General features: G+C 35.2%; 1 protein-coding gene across 3 annotated transcripts in view; it reads right to left on the reverse strand.

Annotated features, from left to right (window-relative positions):
- The window catches only part of ARL6 (ARF like GTPase 6), a 40562-nt gene that overhangs the window by 19668 nt on the left and 3559 nt on the right, over positions 1-17335 (reverse strand). For all 3 annotated transcript variants that reach the window (XM_017889950.1, XM_017889949.1, XM_017889948.1), the window contains 3 exons: positions 16165-16314; positions 3507-3568; positions 3042-3110 (listed from right to left, as the gene is read on the reverse strand). In XM_017889950.1, coding sequence (XP_017745439.1) covers positions 3042-3110; positions 3507-3568; positions 16165-16287 — 254 coding nt within the window. In that variant the 5' untranslated portion in view covers positions 16288-16314. The remainder of the gene's footprint in view (positions 1-3041; positions 3111-3506; positions 3569-16164; positions 16315-17335) is intronic.

The following is a 17335-nucleotide window of genomic DNA, read 5'->3' on the forward strand; positions in this document are numbered from 1 at the left end:
CTCCGTCTCAAAAAAAAAAAAAAAAAAAATCATCATCATCATCAAATGAATATACAAAATAAAACTTTTTATATACCATTTTCTCCTATCATTAAAAAAGAATAATGCTGATTATCAGAGACATACATTACCAGGATATATAGAAACCAGAACAATCAGAAATATCTATCAAGATTTATAAAAACATCCAATCACTTTGAGCCAGTGATTTTATTTCTGAAATTCATACTAAGGAATCATGAACTGGGGCTAAGACTTATACAACAAGATTTTGACCGAAGGACTGTTACAATTTTCAAAAACTGCGAATAGCTTTCATGTCCTAGAGTAGAGAAATGGTTAAAGAAATTTTGGCAAAGCTGTGTGAAAAAATATTAGGCAGCCGTTAGCTATATTTATTGCATGTTTTTCCTGATTTATGCATACCACAGAATGTTAATTGAAAAAAGCAAGATACAAAATTATACATGATACATAATTCAGATGGTTCCTTTTTCCTTATTTATATAAAGTATATGTTATATATTTCAAAAGGAGAAGAAAAATACCAAAAAGATTGACAATGGTGAATTTATGAACAGTGAGATTTATGGGAAACATGTTTTCAATATTCTTTTGACATTTCCCAAATTTAAAAAATGTGTATTCCTTTGTATTTTGCATACTATTACCTTTTATGTTGTAAAATAGTATGTAAAAATTACATAATATTATTATGGCATCATATATGTTAGAAAGTAAATGTCTCTCTTCACCAAAGAGGATGTGAAAAAAAAGAAAAAAGAAAAGAAAATTAAAGAAAGTAAACTTCCCTTATAATCCTACTATTCCAAAAATAAATGCTACTAATGGTTTGGTGCATAATCCACTAAGAACTTTCTTCTTTCTATATATACCAAGTACATATTTATAGTAAAGATAAATACTGATAGTAACATTTTACATAATTGCTATAAAATGTTATAAATAATGCTAACATACAACCTTCTATGTATATTTTCTGCCTATAAGCCCTGGTCATAGAATACTTTTCTAAAAGTAAAAATGCTTGCTGTAGGTTATAAACATTTTTCATTTTAACGGATATCAATAAATTACCCTGAAAAAGATACTACATTCTCACAGGAGTGGCTCACTTTGACAAGAGCAGACTTTATTAATCTCTGTAACCTTTTTCAGTCTAATAGATCAAGATGTACTTTTTTTTTCACAGTTAGAAAATATGAAAATAGAGAAAGTAAATTTACTTTTATTATTGATTTTCAATAGTAATCATATTCTCCATTCAATCTACAATGTAACCACTCTATTCTAGAATTCATAATATTCATTATTTCATCCAAACAGTATTGAAGAAAAAAGAGTTAAAATCAAATAAAAACAAACTTTACTTTCTTACTATTTTCTCTCTCTCTCTATTTTTTTGTTAATTTAAAATTAAAAGATTTTTAAGTAGCTAAATACATTTTAAAAAAGAAATCATTTATCAACTAATTGGAGGAGGAATTTAAAAAATGCTGTACTGAAAATTCAGGTTTCCTAAACAAACAAACAAATAAGAAACACATAAAACACATCTCCCCAAGGAATTTAATGCAGAATACCACAAACATGCCACTTTTCCTTTTCCAAACTAACCCTTGTATCTGAAGCACTCTCTTTTCTCTCTCTCTCAGAAGTCTTCTGGATCTATGATTTAAATAGGCCTTCAACTTATTGAAGGACTCACTGAAAAAAAATTTGAATAAATCTCCTCTGGTTCATATCCCAAATATATACCATATAATGTTTAGTCTCACATTATTAGGAAAGAGTTAATCTAAATCTAAATCTTATCAGGTAAATATCACATACCATTTCAAGGCAGGAGTTCATAATCACAAAAGAGAGTTTAGTTAAGAGATACCGTTTTTAAGTTTCAGACTCTAAAAGTGAATTACATTGCTCTTAAATGGAGTCCTAACAATAATAGAAGCTAATGAATTTATTTTAATACCATATGCAAATCTCCAGAAGGTATTAACACATTTGGGTCCTAGTAACTTGACAGCCATTAGTCTGAAGTATAGTCATCCCTTGGTATTGTTGGGGCATCCGTTCCAGGATCCCCTTCAAATCTCAAAATCTGCAGATGCTCAAGTCTCTTATATAAAATGGCTTAGTATTTGTATATAACCTATGCAAATTCTTCCATATTCTTTAAGTCACCCTAGATTACTTATAATACCTAATACAATGCCTACACACGACCTTGTTCATGTGCTTTCAATATAGTAGTTTGTGCATGGCAATTTAAGTTTTGCTTTTTGGAACTTTATGGCATTTTTTCCCCCAAATATTTTTGATCTACAATTCGTTGAATCCAAGAATGCAGAACCCAAGGACATGAAGGACCAACTGTAAATTAGTGAGCACTTGACTTATATATGCTGAAAAACAGCTTGTTTTAAATTATTCATAGAACAATGGATCAACTGTTAGGCAACACTGTTATTTTTAACTAAATTTAGTCAATAATATTTACTGGGTTTATATGCTGAGCATCATACTAGGTCTTGAAAAAATAATATGAATAATGAATAATCCCTTCCCTTGAGGAGTTCACAGTTCCACTAGGGAGGCAGCTATGGTACATAACTTCAAGACATGGTAAGTATGATGAGAGAGAGAGAAATGGACAAAGTGCCATGTGAACAGTAGGGACAAAATAACTGGGCAGAACAGTGAAACTTCAGAGGAGGTGACTTTTTAGCTGATATTTAAAGCAGGAATATGTTAACCTTAAACTGAAGTGAAGTAGGATAGAATAGGGCATTAAAAACAGAGAGAATAGTACGTGCAAAGGCCTGAAGTCATGAAGGACCTGAAGCATTTGACAAACAATGTTGAGTCTGATTACGTATTTTTAAAATTAGGAAATGTTCATAAATTACATGGAAAAAAAAGCCAAACAACTTAGTCATATAATTCTTTGGATTTCTAATCATTATTAGTAGTAAAACAAAAACATCTAGTTAAGCAACATTCACAGATGTACTTACTTATAATAGTGTTCCCAGAGATTTCTGTATCTTCCTTGACCTGACATGTCAAACACTGTAAATGATAAACTACAAAAAGAAGCAAAGCATGACTACATTATAAACTAACTAAAGCATGACTTTTACTTAAAATTCTAAATTACTTACAATCAAAGAAATTACCCTTCATATGCAATATTCAACATGGTCCAATTTACAAGTAAAAGTTCTATGAAATAAATGTATTAATATAAACATGATTTTGCAATAAATAACATAAAAAACTTCTTTGCTAGTGAAGTTATCTGAGTTTGTCTAAACTCTAAATTCTGAAAAATAAACCAGCCATAGTGGTAGAAATACGTTAATACCTATGAGATTCTGAAACAACAAATAACTTTCTCTAAGGGTAGGAAGAATGACCAGGTAGACCAATATTGTTATTTTTCACTAGTAACTTTTTTGTTAAGGGATGAAGTGGATTACCTGGATGATTTGAATTTCTCTATGCTGAATCCTATTGTTGGAAGGATATTTTGAGATTGAGCCTTTAAGAGAAAAGACAAAGTTCAGAAATTTACAATGACCAGAGATGAGTTTTCCTCAAGTTAAAGTATCCACATTTTCAGTTTCTAGTATCTGTCACTAAGGAGATGACAGGATTTAACAAACTTGTAATTTTTCCAATAGGATCACTCTGTGTGAATTCTTTATAGAAGTTCAAGGTTTACTAATTATGGATCTGCATAATGTTTATTCACATTTGTGGCTTGTGGCATGTTACCAAGGACATAAGGGTTTTATACGTGGTTTAATAAGTCACCCTGAGTTCACACGTAGGACTTTCTATTTTTTTTTTTGAGACAAGAGTCTCGCTTTGTCGCCCAGGCTGGAGTGCAGTGGTACAATCTCAGCTCACTGCAAGCTCCACCTCTTGGCTTCACACCATTCTCCTGCCTTAGCCTCCCAAGTAGCTAGGACTACAGGCGCCTGCCACCATGCCTGGCTAATTTTTTGTATTTTTAGTGGAGACAGGGTTTCACTGTGTTAGCCAAGATGGTCTCAATCTTCTGACCTTGTGATCTGCCTGTCTCAGCCTCCCAAAGCACTGGGATTATAGGCGTGAGCCACCGCGCCCGGCATACTTTCTAATCTTTCAACACATACTTATTGAGTTTGTCTACGTTCCAGACTGCCCTCATGTGTAGATGGTTCCTGCCTTCATGGAGTTTACAAGCTAGAAGAGGTAAATAGCAATTGAAAAGCTAAGCAACAAATGAACACAATTTTGAGCAGAGATAAGTGCAAAAAATAAATGTTTTGGGGGTGGGAGGCAGCAGAAAGGGGCTGGAAGGTGGCATGGAAGAAAAGTGCTCAGGAATGGTCTCCTTGAGGAGGTGACATCTGACCCAGGAGTGAATGACAGGAGGGGAAGAACCATGACAAGTTATTGACAAAGAACATTCCAGTTAGAGAAATCTGTCAGTGCAACGATCCTGAGGAAGGAAGGAACTTGCCACTGAGGAAATGCAGAAAGCCTAAATGTCTAAAGTGTATTGGGTAAGATAAAGAGTGATGTGTTGAGGTAAGAGACATAAGGGCTTGAAGGCAATGGTAAGGAATTCTGTGTGGAGAAGAGAGTGAAAGGGGGTCAGAGTAGAGTAGGAGACATGTTGACAAGTCCCACTGACAATTAAAATGTATTATACTAACAGTCTAACTTGTTAAATGTCTCCTAGCACTTTCACCAGAAAAACTATTCCTCTGTTTGAATAAAAATATATCCACTTTCTGATCCAGATGCCTAGAAGTTATTATTGACTCCTCCCTTTTTTTACATTCTCTATGTAATCACGCTCTAAGCTTTTTGGTTCTATATCACTAACTTAGTTCAGACCCTTATCATTTCTTGCTTTGAATTACTGTACCAGCCTCCTAATTGCTCCTACTTGGCTCTGCTACCTGGAACAAGTTACTTATTTTTTTCTAAGCCTGGTTTTCTCAAATGTGAAATATGTTATTACTATCCTTAACTCATAAACTTATCATGATAACTACATAGGTTAATGGATGTAAAATACTCAACACAGTAAATGCTCAACAAATGTCTGCTATTATTATAATTATATGCTCACTGATTTCAGTCTCATCCCCAGTTCTTCCCATATTGTCATTATAACTTAAAAAAAATTTCCCTTCAGTTCATCTTGTTGCTTTTATTAAAAAAAAAAATACAGGGAAAAATTTTGCCTCACACTATGACATTCACTCTGGTAGTCTACTTCTGGGAAATTTAAATTCAAGGAAAGACAGAAGCTCAAAATTCACTGGAGCTTAGTCACCTTATAGCATGGTAATGCGCTAGAAGAAAGGCCCTCCAGAGCTGCCCTTGTTTTGCCTTTCTGAAGTTTGTTTACTTAGCTTTTTCCTTTTGCTTCTATCCATTCCAACACCTGATCTAGTATTTTTCCAAAAATATATTTTTGTTTATGTAAGACAAAATTCATTTCCTGCTACTAAGATTCCTGCCTCATACCCTGGGGTTCCTTCATTTCAGAACAACCTTTTGCAATAAGAAGTTTCCTAAGTTTTAATGTTCTCCCAACTTCATTATTTTGATTTTAAGGACTTTAAATGTACCAATCATGTGACAAAATCATCAGCTACTACTATGAGGAAAAAGATAACAATAACAAAATAGGAAGCTAAAGTTTAAAGAAGTCTTAACAGGGTTATTAAAATGTAAAATGTTATTAAAATAGTAACCCTGTCTTCAATGAACTGTAATTAGAACATTTCCCTAGCCTCCCCATGATCACCTAATTTCTTCACAAACTCTTTTTATTTCCAGAGAAACTTGCTATTTTACTTGTAGGAATAAAATTAATAAATTTTCTTTTCTTTCCATCATTTCAAAAGTTCTAGTAGAAAGCAATCAGGAAAAAAAAGAAACTTCACAAGTTAATCAGGATAGAACAAGATATGTGAGCAATTGCTTCCAGACTGAAGTGGAACTCATTTTCCTCCAATGTATTCTAAAAGATAGTTTACAGTATCAGTCTCCCTCTGCTCTATCCAAGAACAAATACATTTGGTCATTCTGAAAATTAGACAGGGAATAGCACAAAGTAAACGAAGAGTGTAGGAATTACAGTCAGCCCTCTGTATCTGTAGCTTCTAAATTCACAGATTTAGCCAACATGAACTGAAAATAATAATTTAAAAAAGATAACAATACTATTTAACAATAAAAACATTACAAATGTATAAATACAATAAACACTATTTGCATAGTATTTACATTGTATTGAAGTATTATTAGTAAACTAGAAATGATTTAAGGTATATGGGAGGATGTGCATAAGTTACATGCAAATACTATACCATTTAATATAGGTAGGAGGGTGGAAGGGGGTGGGTGGGAATATGTGTCCTGGAACAAATCTCCTGTGGTTATTGTATTGCCTGAGTGGAACAAAACATTCTAGACAGGTCAAGGATACACCAACAAAACCAGGAACAGAATAAGATTTCTGAGAGAGATCCTATTTGCTTAGTTTAAGTCTGATAAAAATTATATTCTTGGTGGTATCAATCATAATCCCGTGGCCAAAAATAAATATTAAAAAATCATTCAACAATCCACTCATCCAAAGTGCCAAGCATTATTCTAGGTATCTGGGATTCACGGCTGAACAAGAGAAAAACCTATGCTCTTCTATAATGAGAGAAATTTAATAAGCAAGTTATCAAATGAATATGCAAGTTATCAATTGAGCAATTTTAGATTGTTTTAAATATTAAGAATAGGGTGGCGAGGCATGGAGGCTCACACCTGTAATCCCAGCACTTTGGGAGGGCAAGGCGGGTGGATTACCTCAGGTTAGGAGTTCAAGACCAGCCTGGCCAACATGGCGAAACCTTATCCCTACTAAAAATGCAAAAAAAGTAGTGGGGTGTAGTGGCACACGCCTGTAATCCCAGCTACTTGGGAGATTGAGGCAGGAGAATCACTTGAGCCCAGGAAATGGAGGTTGCAATGAGCCAAGATTGTGCCACTACACTCCGATCTGGGTGACAGTGCGAGACCCTGTCTCAAAGAAAAAAAAAAAAAAGAATAGGAATAAGGGTAATATCACCAAAATTAAGTAGAAGCAAGAAGCAATTAGTCTTCACTATCTCCCACAGAAAACCAAACACAAATATCCAGTACTAAGATTAGCACAAGTAATATCCCTTAAGAAAGGAAGAAAGGAAAATAGGAGCTACAAAACAACCAGAGAAAAATTAATTAAATGGCAATTATTAAGTCCTTACCTATCAGTAATAGTATTAAATGTAAATGAACTACATTCTTTAATTAGAAGACACAGAGTGGCTGAATGGATTTAAAAAATTAGTCCCAACTATGTGCTTTCCACAAACAGCTCATTTCATCTATAAAGATACACACAGGCTGAAAATGAAATGAATAAAGACATTCTATGTAAATAAAAACCAACAAAGAGCAGGAGTAGCTATATTCATATCAGATAAAACAGGTTACAAGTCAAAACTATAAAAAGAGACAAAGTAAACTACCATATGAGGATAAAGGAGTAAATTCGGAATGAGAATATAACAATTGTAAATATACGTGCCTCCAACATGGGAACACCGTAATATATTAAGCAAACATTAATAGAGCTAAAGGGTGAGAAAGATTGCAATACAATAACAGGGGAGGACTTCAACACCCCATTCTCAGTAACAGACAGATCATTCAGACAGAAAAATCAACAATAAAAGAAATCCAAGTTAAACTGAACTCGAGACCAAATGGACCTAATAAACGTTTATACAACATTCCATCCAACAGCTGCAGAATATACATTATCCTCATCATCAAATGGAACATTCTCCAAAACAGATCATATTTTAGGCAACAAAACAAATCTGAACAAATTTTAAAAGGTAGCGATCATATCAAGTATCTTTTCTAACCACAATGGAATAAAACTAGAAATCAATAATGAGAGGAACTTTGGAAACTACAAAAACACACGGAAATTAACATGCTTCCTAATATTCAATGGGTGAATGAAGAAATGAAGAAGGAAATTCAAAAGTTCTTTGTGGTGGTTAATACTAAGTGTCAATTTGATTGGATTGAAGGAGGCAAAGTATTGATCCTGGGTATGTCTGTGAAGGTGCTGCTAAAGGAGATTAACATTTGAGTCAGTGTGCTGGGAAAGGCAGACCCACCTTTAATCTGGGTGGCAACAATCTAATCAGCTGCCAGTGTGGCCAGAATGTACAAAGCAGGCAAAATAACCTGAAAAGGCTAGGCTGGCTTAGCCTCCCAGCCTATATCTTTCTACCATGTGGACGCTTCTTGCCCTTAAACGTCAGACTCCAGGTTCTTCAGTTTTGGGACTCGGACTGGTTTCCTGGCTCCTTAGCTTGCAGATGGTATATTGTGGGACTTTGTGATCATGTGAGTTAATACTACTTAATGAACTCTCCTTTATATGTATATCTATCTATCCTATTAGTTCTGTCCCTCTAGAGAATCCTGACTAATACAGATTTTGGTACCAGGAGTGGTTCTAGAGGAACAGATTAAGGATGGAGTTCTTTCAGTGGTTTGGAGGTTTCTGGAGTTGGCTGCTTAATATGATTAGACCTCAAAATGCTAAGGATTCTACTTTTAATAGTATGGAGAACACTGTTAGTCCTTGGCGTGAACTGTTTAGAGAGTTATGCAAAATAAATGCATTTGACACTCCTGATTCACTGCTCGTGAGCAGCATGGAGTTTAGTGACTCTATACATAATACTTTTGACCATATGTGGAGAACCAAGGAACACAATGAAGTTGGTTGGTTACTCTTAAGTTCACTGCACAAAGTAATGAAAGAAAATTATGAACCCAGGGATTGTAACTCCCGGCTTCAGAAGCAGATACTGAGCCTCAAATCTGTTACGATTGCCCTGAGTGAGAGTCTTATCTCCTGTAGAGAAAGAGCTGAAATTGTGGACAAACAGGCACAAGCTCTCATATCAGTTGCTGACCTGCAATGAAAGGTGCATGCACAGCCTCGCCAGGAGCCTACTGTTAAAGTGAGGGCATTGATTGGAAAAGAATGGGACCTTGCAACTTGGAATGGGGACGTGTGGGAGGACCCTGATGAAGCTGGGGACACTGAGCTTGTAAACTCTGATGAACCTTTTTTGCCAGAACAAACAGCTTCCCCATTCCCAGTAGTGGCAACATCCCCTCCCTCACCCCTGCTGCCATCAGACTTTCCACATTTGTCTGAGGAGATAAATCCTGCACTGCCTGGGGCAACAGTGATGACGTCCCCTGAGGCAGCTGCCAGGCAAGATAATGTTGATTCTCCTCAAGAGCCACCCTCAATACCCCCACCTGCTTCTAGATCTATAACTAAAGTCTTGGGGGGCCCCTAGAGGTGAGGTTGAGAGTGTGATCCATGAGGTGGTGTACTACATTCAAAAGGAACTGCTTGAGTTTTCTAATTTATATAAACAGTAATCTGGAGAACAGGCATGGATGGGTATTAAGGGTATGCGATAATGGTGGAAGAAATAGGGTTGGATCAGGCTGAATTTATTGATTTGGGCCTACTAAGTAGGGATTCTGCATTTAATGTTGCAGCTCTGGGAGTTAAAGGTTCTAATAGTATTTGCTTGGTCAGCTGAAATGTGGATTAAAAGATGGCCCACTGTGAGCAAGCTGGAAATGCCTGATCTCCCTTGGTTTAATTTAGAGGAAGGGACCCAAAGGCTTAGGAAGACTGGGATGGTGGAATGGATTAGTCACTTTAGACCTACTTATCCCAGCTTGGGGCCGGGGGTGGGGTGGGTCTAGAAGATATACCCTTGACCAGTGCTTTGCGAAATAGATTTGTGAGGGCAGCACCTGCATCTTTGAAGAGCCCTGTTAACGGCTCTTCTCTGTAAGTCAGATCTAACAGTGGAAGTGGCACCACTTACCATTACCCCTAGTGATCCACTAGCAAAATTTTTGCTTTCTGTTTCCATGACATTATGTACAGCTGGCCTAGAGGTCTTAGTTCCAGAGGGGGAATGCTACCACAAGGGGATACAACAATGATTCCATTCAATTGGAAGTTAAGATTGCGACCTGGACACTTTGGGCTCCTCCTACCTTTAAGTCAACAAGCTAAGAAGGGAGTTACAGTGTTGGCTGGGGTGATTGTCTGGGACTATCAAGATGAAATCGGACTATCACTGCACAACGGAGGTAAGGAAGAGTATGCATGGAATACAGGAGATCCATTAGGGCATCTCTTTTTATTACCATGCCTCGTGATTAAGGTCAATGGGAAACTACCACAGCCCAATCCAGCAGGACTACATATAGACCAGACCCTTCAGGAATGAAGGTTTGGGTCACTCTACCAGGAAAAAAACAAAACAAAAAAACCAACCAACCAACAAACAAACAGGACCTACTGAGGTGCTTGCTGAAGGCAAAGGGAATGTAGAATAGGTAGTAGAAGAAGGTAGTCATCAATACCAGCTATGACCATGTGACCAGTTACAGAAACAAAGACTGTAATTGCCGTGAGCATTTCCTCCTTTTGTTAAAAACATGTTTGTGTACATATAAACTTGTACTATGAAAATATATTCATTTTATTTTCTTTTTCCTTTATCATGTGACATAAGATTTATTAACTTCATTTCAGCATTTAAATTCTGTTGACTTTACGTAATAGCATTTGGGTTGGGGACTGGTATATTTCTGGTTGTAAGAAGAATAGCTGTATTATGTTAGGCGTAATTATGACCTTATTATTGTCCTTATTTGAACATTATGTATGATCTCAGGAGACGTGTATTGACAAGGGGTGGACTTGTGATGGTTAATACTGAGTGTCAACTTGATTGGATTGAATGATGCAAAGTACTGATACTGGGTGTGTCTGTGAGGGTGCTGCCAAAGGAGATTAACATTTGAGTCAGAGGGCTGGGAAAGGCAGACCCACCCTTAATCTGGATGGGTACCATCTAATCAGTTGCCAGTGTGGCCAGAATATATAAAGCAGGCAGAAAAATGTGAAAAGACTGAACTGGCTTAGCCTCCCAGCCTACATCTTTTTCCCATGCTGGATGCTTCCTGTCCTTGAACATCGGACTCCAAGTTCTTCAGTTTTGGGACTCAGACTGGCTTCACTGTTCCTCAGCCTGCAGACAGACTATTGTGGAGCCTTGTGATTGTGTGAGCTAATACTTCTTAAGAAACTCCCCTTTACAAATATCTATCCTATTAGTTCTGTCCCTCTAGAAAACCCTGACTAATACATTCTTAAATGAAAAGGGAAATACAGCATACTAAAATCTATGGATACTGCAAAACCAGCACTAAGCAAGTTTATAGCAATAAACACATATATCAAAAAAGTAATGGCCGAGCGTGGTGGCTCACACCTGTAATCCCAGCACTTTAGGTGGCCAAGGTGGGCAGATCACCTGAGGTCGGGAGTTCGAGACTAGCCTGACCAACATGGAGAAACCCCTCTCAAGTAAAAATACAAAATTAGCAGGGAGTGGTGGTGCATGCCTGTAAGCCCCACTGCTTGGGAGGCTGAGGCAAGAGAATTGCTTGAACCTGGGAGACAGAGGTTGTGGTGAGCCGAGATTGCGCCATGGCACTCCAGCCTGGGAGACAAGAGCGAAACTCCATCTCAAAAAAAAAAAAAAAAAAAGTAGCAAGACTTCAAATAACCCAGTGATGCACCTCGAGCAACCAGAAAAGGAAGAACAAATCTAACCCTAAATTAGTAGAAGGAAATAAATAAAGATCATAACAAAAGTAAATGAAAGTGAGACTAAAAACATACAAAAGATCAAAGAATCAAAAAGTTGGCTTTTGAAAATATAAAATTGAGAAGACATTAGCTAAACTAGGAAAAAAATGAAAGAAGATCCAAATAAATGAAATTAGAACTTAAGAACGAGAAATAACAACTGATACCACAGAAATACAAGGGATTATTAGAGATTATTATGAAAAACTATATGCCAACAAATTGGAAAACATAGAAGTGGATAAATTCCTGGACACATTCAACCTACTGAGATTGCAACATGGAAAAATAAAATACCTGAACAGGCCAATAATGAGTAAGGAGATTAAAGCAATAATACAAAGTCTCTCATTAAAGAAAATATTAGGACCTGATGGCTTCACTATGGAATTCTACCAAACGTTTAAACAACAAATACTAATTCAACTCAAACAATCCCAAAAAGTAAAGAGAAGGAAACACTTCCAAACTCATTTTACAAAGCTGGCATTAATCTGACACCTAAACTAGTCAGGAACACAATAATAAAGAAAACTACAGGCCAATATCCCTGATGAACACAGAAGCAAAAATCTTCAACAAAACGGTAGCAAACTGAATCTAACAACCTATTAAAAAGTTCATTCACCATGATCAAGTAGGATTCATCCAAGGGATGCAAGGATGGTTCAACATACACAAATCAATACACGAGCCCATAACATTAATAATATCAAGGACAAAACCACATGATCATTTAAATACATGTTGAAAAAACTTCTGATAAAATTCAACATCTCTTTATGACAAAAACTCAACAAATTGGATTAGAAGAACCATACCTCAAAACAATAAAGGCCAAATAAATGACAAAACCATGGCTAATATGCTAATATTATACTGGTGGAGCTAATATACTGAATGGAGAAAAACTAAAAGCCTTTCCTCTAAACCTGGAATAAGACAAGGATGTTCATTTTCACCACTTTTACTCAAAAACAATACTAGAAGTTCCAGCCAGAGCAATTAGGCAAGAAAAATGAAGGTCATCAGTATTGGAAAGAAAGAACTCAAATTATCCTTGTTTGCAGAAGACATGTTCTTATATTTAGAAAACCTTAAGACTCTACCAAAATACTGTTAGAACTGATAAAGAGATGCAGTTAAGTTTCAGCATATAAAAGTCCACATGTAAAAATCAGTAGCATTTATATACACCAAGAACAAACAATCTGAAAATGAAATCAAGAAAGTAATCCCATATATAATAGCTACAAAAATATAAAATACTTAAGAATAAATCCAACCAAAGATCTCTACAATTAAAACTATAAAATACTGATAAAAGACATTGAGGAAGACTTAAAAACATGAAAAGCTATTCTATCTATGCTCATGGATTGAAATAATTGTCACTGTTAAAATATCTATACTACCCGAAGACATTAGCAGAGCCAATGCAATCCCTATCAATTTACCAGTAACATTCACAGAAATATAAAAAGAATCCTAAAATGTATATGAAACTATAAAAGACCCCAAATAGCCAAAAAATCCTGAGCAAAAACTACAAAGCTGGAGGTACCACACTATCTGACTTCAAACTATACTACAAAGCCATGATAACCAACACAGAATCGTTCTGGCATAAACACACACACATAGACCAACAGAACAGAACAGAGAAGCCAGAAATAAATCAATGTATTTACAGCCAACTCATTTTCCCAAAAGACATACAAGAACATACTTTGGGAAAAGGATAGTCTTATCATGCTGGAACACTGGATAATCACATGTAGAAGGCTGAAACTAGACCCTTATTTCCCACCATATACACAAGTCAAATCAAAATGGATTAAAGACTTAAATCTAAGACCCAAAACTATCAAAGTACTAGGAGAAAACATAGGGAAAATGTTTCAGGACACTGATCTGGGCAGTAAGACCTCAGAAGCACAAGTAACAAAAGCAAAAATAGACAAATGGGACTATATCAAGCTACAAAGCTTCTACATAGCAAAGGAAATAATCAACAAAGTGAAGAGATAATCTACAGAATTACAGAAAATATTTACATAATGTCCACTCAACAAAGGATTAATAATCAGAATATATAGAAGAAACTCAATTCAGTAGCAAGAAAAAAAAATCTGACTAAAAAAAAGGGTAAAAGATCTGAATAGACATTTCTCAAAAGAACACAGACAAACGGCCAACAGGCATATGAAAAAATGCTCATCATCATTAATCATCAGAAAAACATATATCAAACTACAATGAGATATTATTTCACCCCAGTTAAAATGGCCTTTACCAAAAAAGGCAAACAAATAATCAATGCTAGTGAAGATGTGGAAAAGGGGGAACTCTCATAGATTGCTGGTGGGAATGCAAATTAGTGCGGTCACTATGGAAAACAGTATGGCGTTTCCTCATGAAACTAAAAATAGAACTCCTATATGATCCAGCAATCCCACTGCTGGGAATATATCCAAAAAAAGGGAAATCAATGCATCAAAGAGATACGTGCACTCCCAGGTTTATAGCACCACTATTCACAATAGCCAAGATATGGAATAAATTTTTGTCCATCAATGGATGTATGGATAATGAAAATTTGGTACATATACACAGTGGAATATTATTCAGCCATCAAAAAGACTGAAATCCTGTCATTTGCAGCAATATGGACAGAACTGAAGGTCATTAAGTTAAGTGAAATAAGCCAGGTCCAGAAAGACAAGTATCACATGTTCTCACTTGTTTGTGGGATCTAAAAAAGTAGATCTCATAGAGACACAGAGTAGGTGGTTACCAGAGGCTGGGAAGGGTAGTGGGGAGAGAAGGGTGGAGAGAGGTTCATGAACAGGTATAAAAATACAGTTAGATAAAGGAATAAGACTTAGTGTTTGATAATTCAGTAGGGTGACTATAGTTAACAATAATTTACTGTATATTTCAAAATAACCAGAAAAGAAGAATTAGAATGTTCTGAACATATAAAAAAGGTAAATGTTTGAGGTGATGGATATCCCAATGACTCTGATTTGATTATTATGCATTGTATGCATGTATCAAACTATCACATGTAACCCCTAAATTTGTACAACTATTATGTATCAATAAAAAATGATATAAAAACTGGATGATGTGCCAGTGCGAGCATGCATACTGGGGAATGGAATAAAGATTGAAATTTTTGTAAAAGGTATACAGATTCTATCTCTAAGAAAATGACAGCTAAGACTAGACTCTTGAAAAAAGCTATCAGGTTAAAATGTCCTCCCTCTCTCCCTATTCAGTTTAGAAATGCCAGCAACCTCAGTACATTAACAATAAACAAACATAAAGATAGCTTAATAGGAAAAACTAGTTTGTGTCCAGGAAAGAACTACTTATCTAGAAACTGATTTTATCCACAAAAATGAGATAATTTTACTATAAAACGAGATGGGCACTATTTTTTGTAAGGCATTTCCTATTACAGCATTGTATATTTCTATACTTATTTTATTTAATTCCTTAAAAATAATGTTCTAGTAGTGGATGTAAGCTTACAAGAGACTCCTCTCGAGCTTGGTGTGGGAAGGGAGCAAGTGTTGTATCTGTATCTATAACTGAGTGACAGAGGTTTGAAACCCTTCAAGAAGTCCCATTTCAAGTGGCTCCTTGGCTGTTACCATTACCATTAAAAAAAAAAAAAGGAAAGCCAGTCACTTCTCTCTGGACCTGGATGTCAGTTTTTCTGATAAGGCAGGAGAGTTGCATAAACATAAAGGCTTAAGAATTGGTGCCAGAAATTAGGAAAGCACTATTAGATAGGCTTTCTTTATATGCACCAGACTTTAACTCATACATCACATGTTAAATGTACTAGCTTTATATATTTTTCAGTTATTACAATATGTCCATACACTTGTAGGTTAAAATCATCTTGCTTACTATTACTAATATGCATACCATACTTTTGAGAACTGTCTAACTGTCCATAGAACCTATAAAAATGTTTCACCTTTCTCTTCATTTTGCTCCTCCTGTAAGGAAGAAACTAAAAGGAAGGCAATGACATCAAAAAGAAAACTCAGTAAATTTGTGAAGATCTTTTGAAAGAAAAGACATATGAAAATAATATTCCAGTTTAGTAATTAAGATTTACTGTATAAAATACACTGCAAGTTATGGCTGAGGACACTTAAAGGTACTGAAAGGTTAACAGAATTATCTTAACGTGATTATATGTGGTGTTAATGTCATATAACATAATTCTGCACATTAATATTCTTTAGCGGCAGAAAATATATAAAGAATCTAACAAAGATACTTACATTTGAAGGTTTAAGTTTGTTAATGATAGTCGTTTTGCCACTATTATCTAGCCCAAGGCACAAAACATGAACCTCTTTCTTCTTCAGGCCAAGCAAGACTGAAAGTCTGTCTAGCAATCCCATAATGTGACTCAAATATTTACAAACCAGCTGCAATTAAGAAAAAATAAAATATTACCCAAAGGCACCTAAAGTTATGGAAAATATTGGTACATGTATTTTAAAAAGGTAATAATTTAAATACACATAATAATGGTGTGAAAACTATGTCAATGTAGCTTTGCACTTAGTAAACAGAGTATAAGCTGATTACCAGAAAGGAGCCTTAACTGATATGCAGATTTGCAGCTTATAACAGGTGGCAACACAGAACAATGCCTTGGAAATAACATTTCTCTCTGTAATTTATAATATTTAAGAATAAAACATGGTCAGCCTCAGTATCATTTGGAGTCTGCGAATTGTGATACTTGAAAATATGGAAGAATTAGGCTGTAGCCTTTCCAGAAAATCTGAAACAGTGAATGAGCAATGGGGCTCATGTATTCTGATGCTGAAACTCAGAAAGTAGAAGGCAGATCTGAAAAGCAGAGAGCTTTTGAGATTTTGGTTATATCATTTAAGCCACTGTTAAATCTTTATCTGAAGCCAGCCCCATTGTTATATTTTGTAATAATATGAAGTTATAATAAATTCACTGTTTTTTGTTTTTTTGTTTTTTTTGCTTGCTTGGTTATTTCCAGTTTGCGTAGGGTTTTCTGTCAGTAGAAGCAAAGAATCTTGAAACACTTATCTTTATTTCCCCTTATCCTATACATACATCTTTGTAAGTCACCACGAATCCCTTTGTGAAGGTTATGCATAAATACACACACATTCAATTTATTGAACTTTACTAAATATCTGTTTTTTTAACTGTTACTTATCAGAAACATCCTACTAAGTGCTATTTTAAAAGAACTTTATCATATTAGTATAGAATAAGAATTTTCATTTCATCATATATTTAATTGTAGATTTTAGTTTTTTAAAAATCTTAAAAATTTCTTTGTTAAGGTGTCCCTAAAGTTTTCATTTTGCTTGTTCAATTGTATTGATTCTTCAAAAAAAAAAATCTTTCCAATGCTAACTGAAAAAAAAAAAAAAAAAAAAAAAAAACAACCACAATCCC

Source organism: Rhinopithecus bieti, unplaced genomic scaffold (genome assembly GCF_001698545.2).
Source record: "Rhinopithecus bieti isolate Rb0 unplaced genomic scaffold, ASM169854v2 scaffold_18644, whole genome shotgun sequence".
In the NCBI taxonomy this organism is placed as follows: Eukaryota; Metazoa; Chordata; class Mammalia; order Primates; family Cercopithecidae; genus Rhinopithecus; species Rhinopithecus bieti.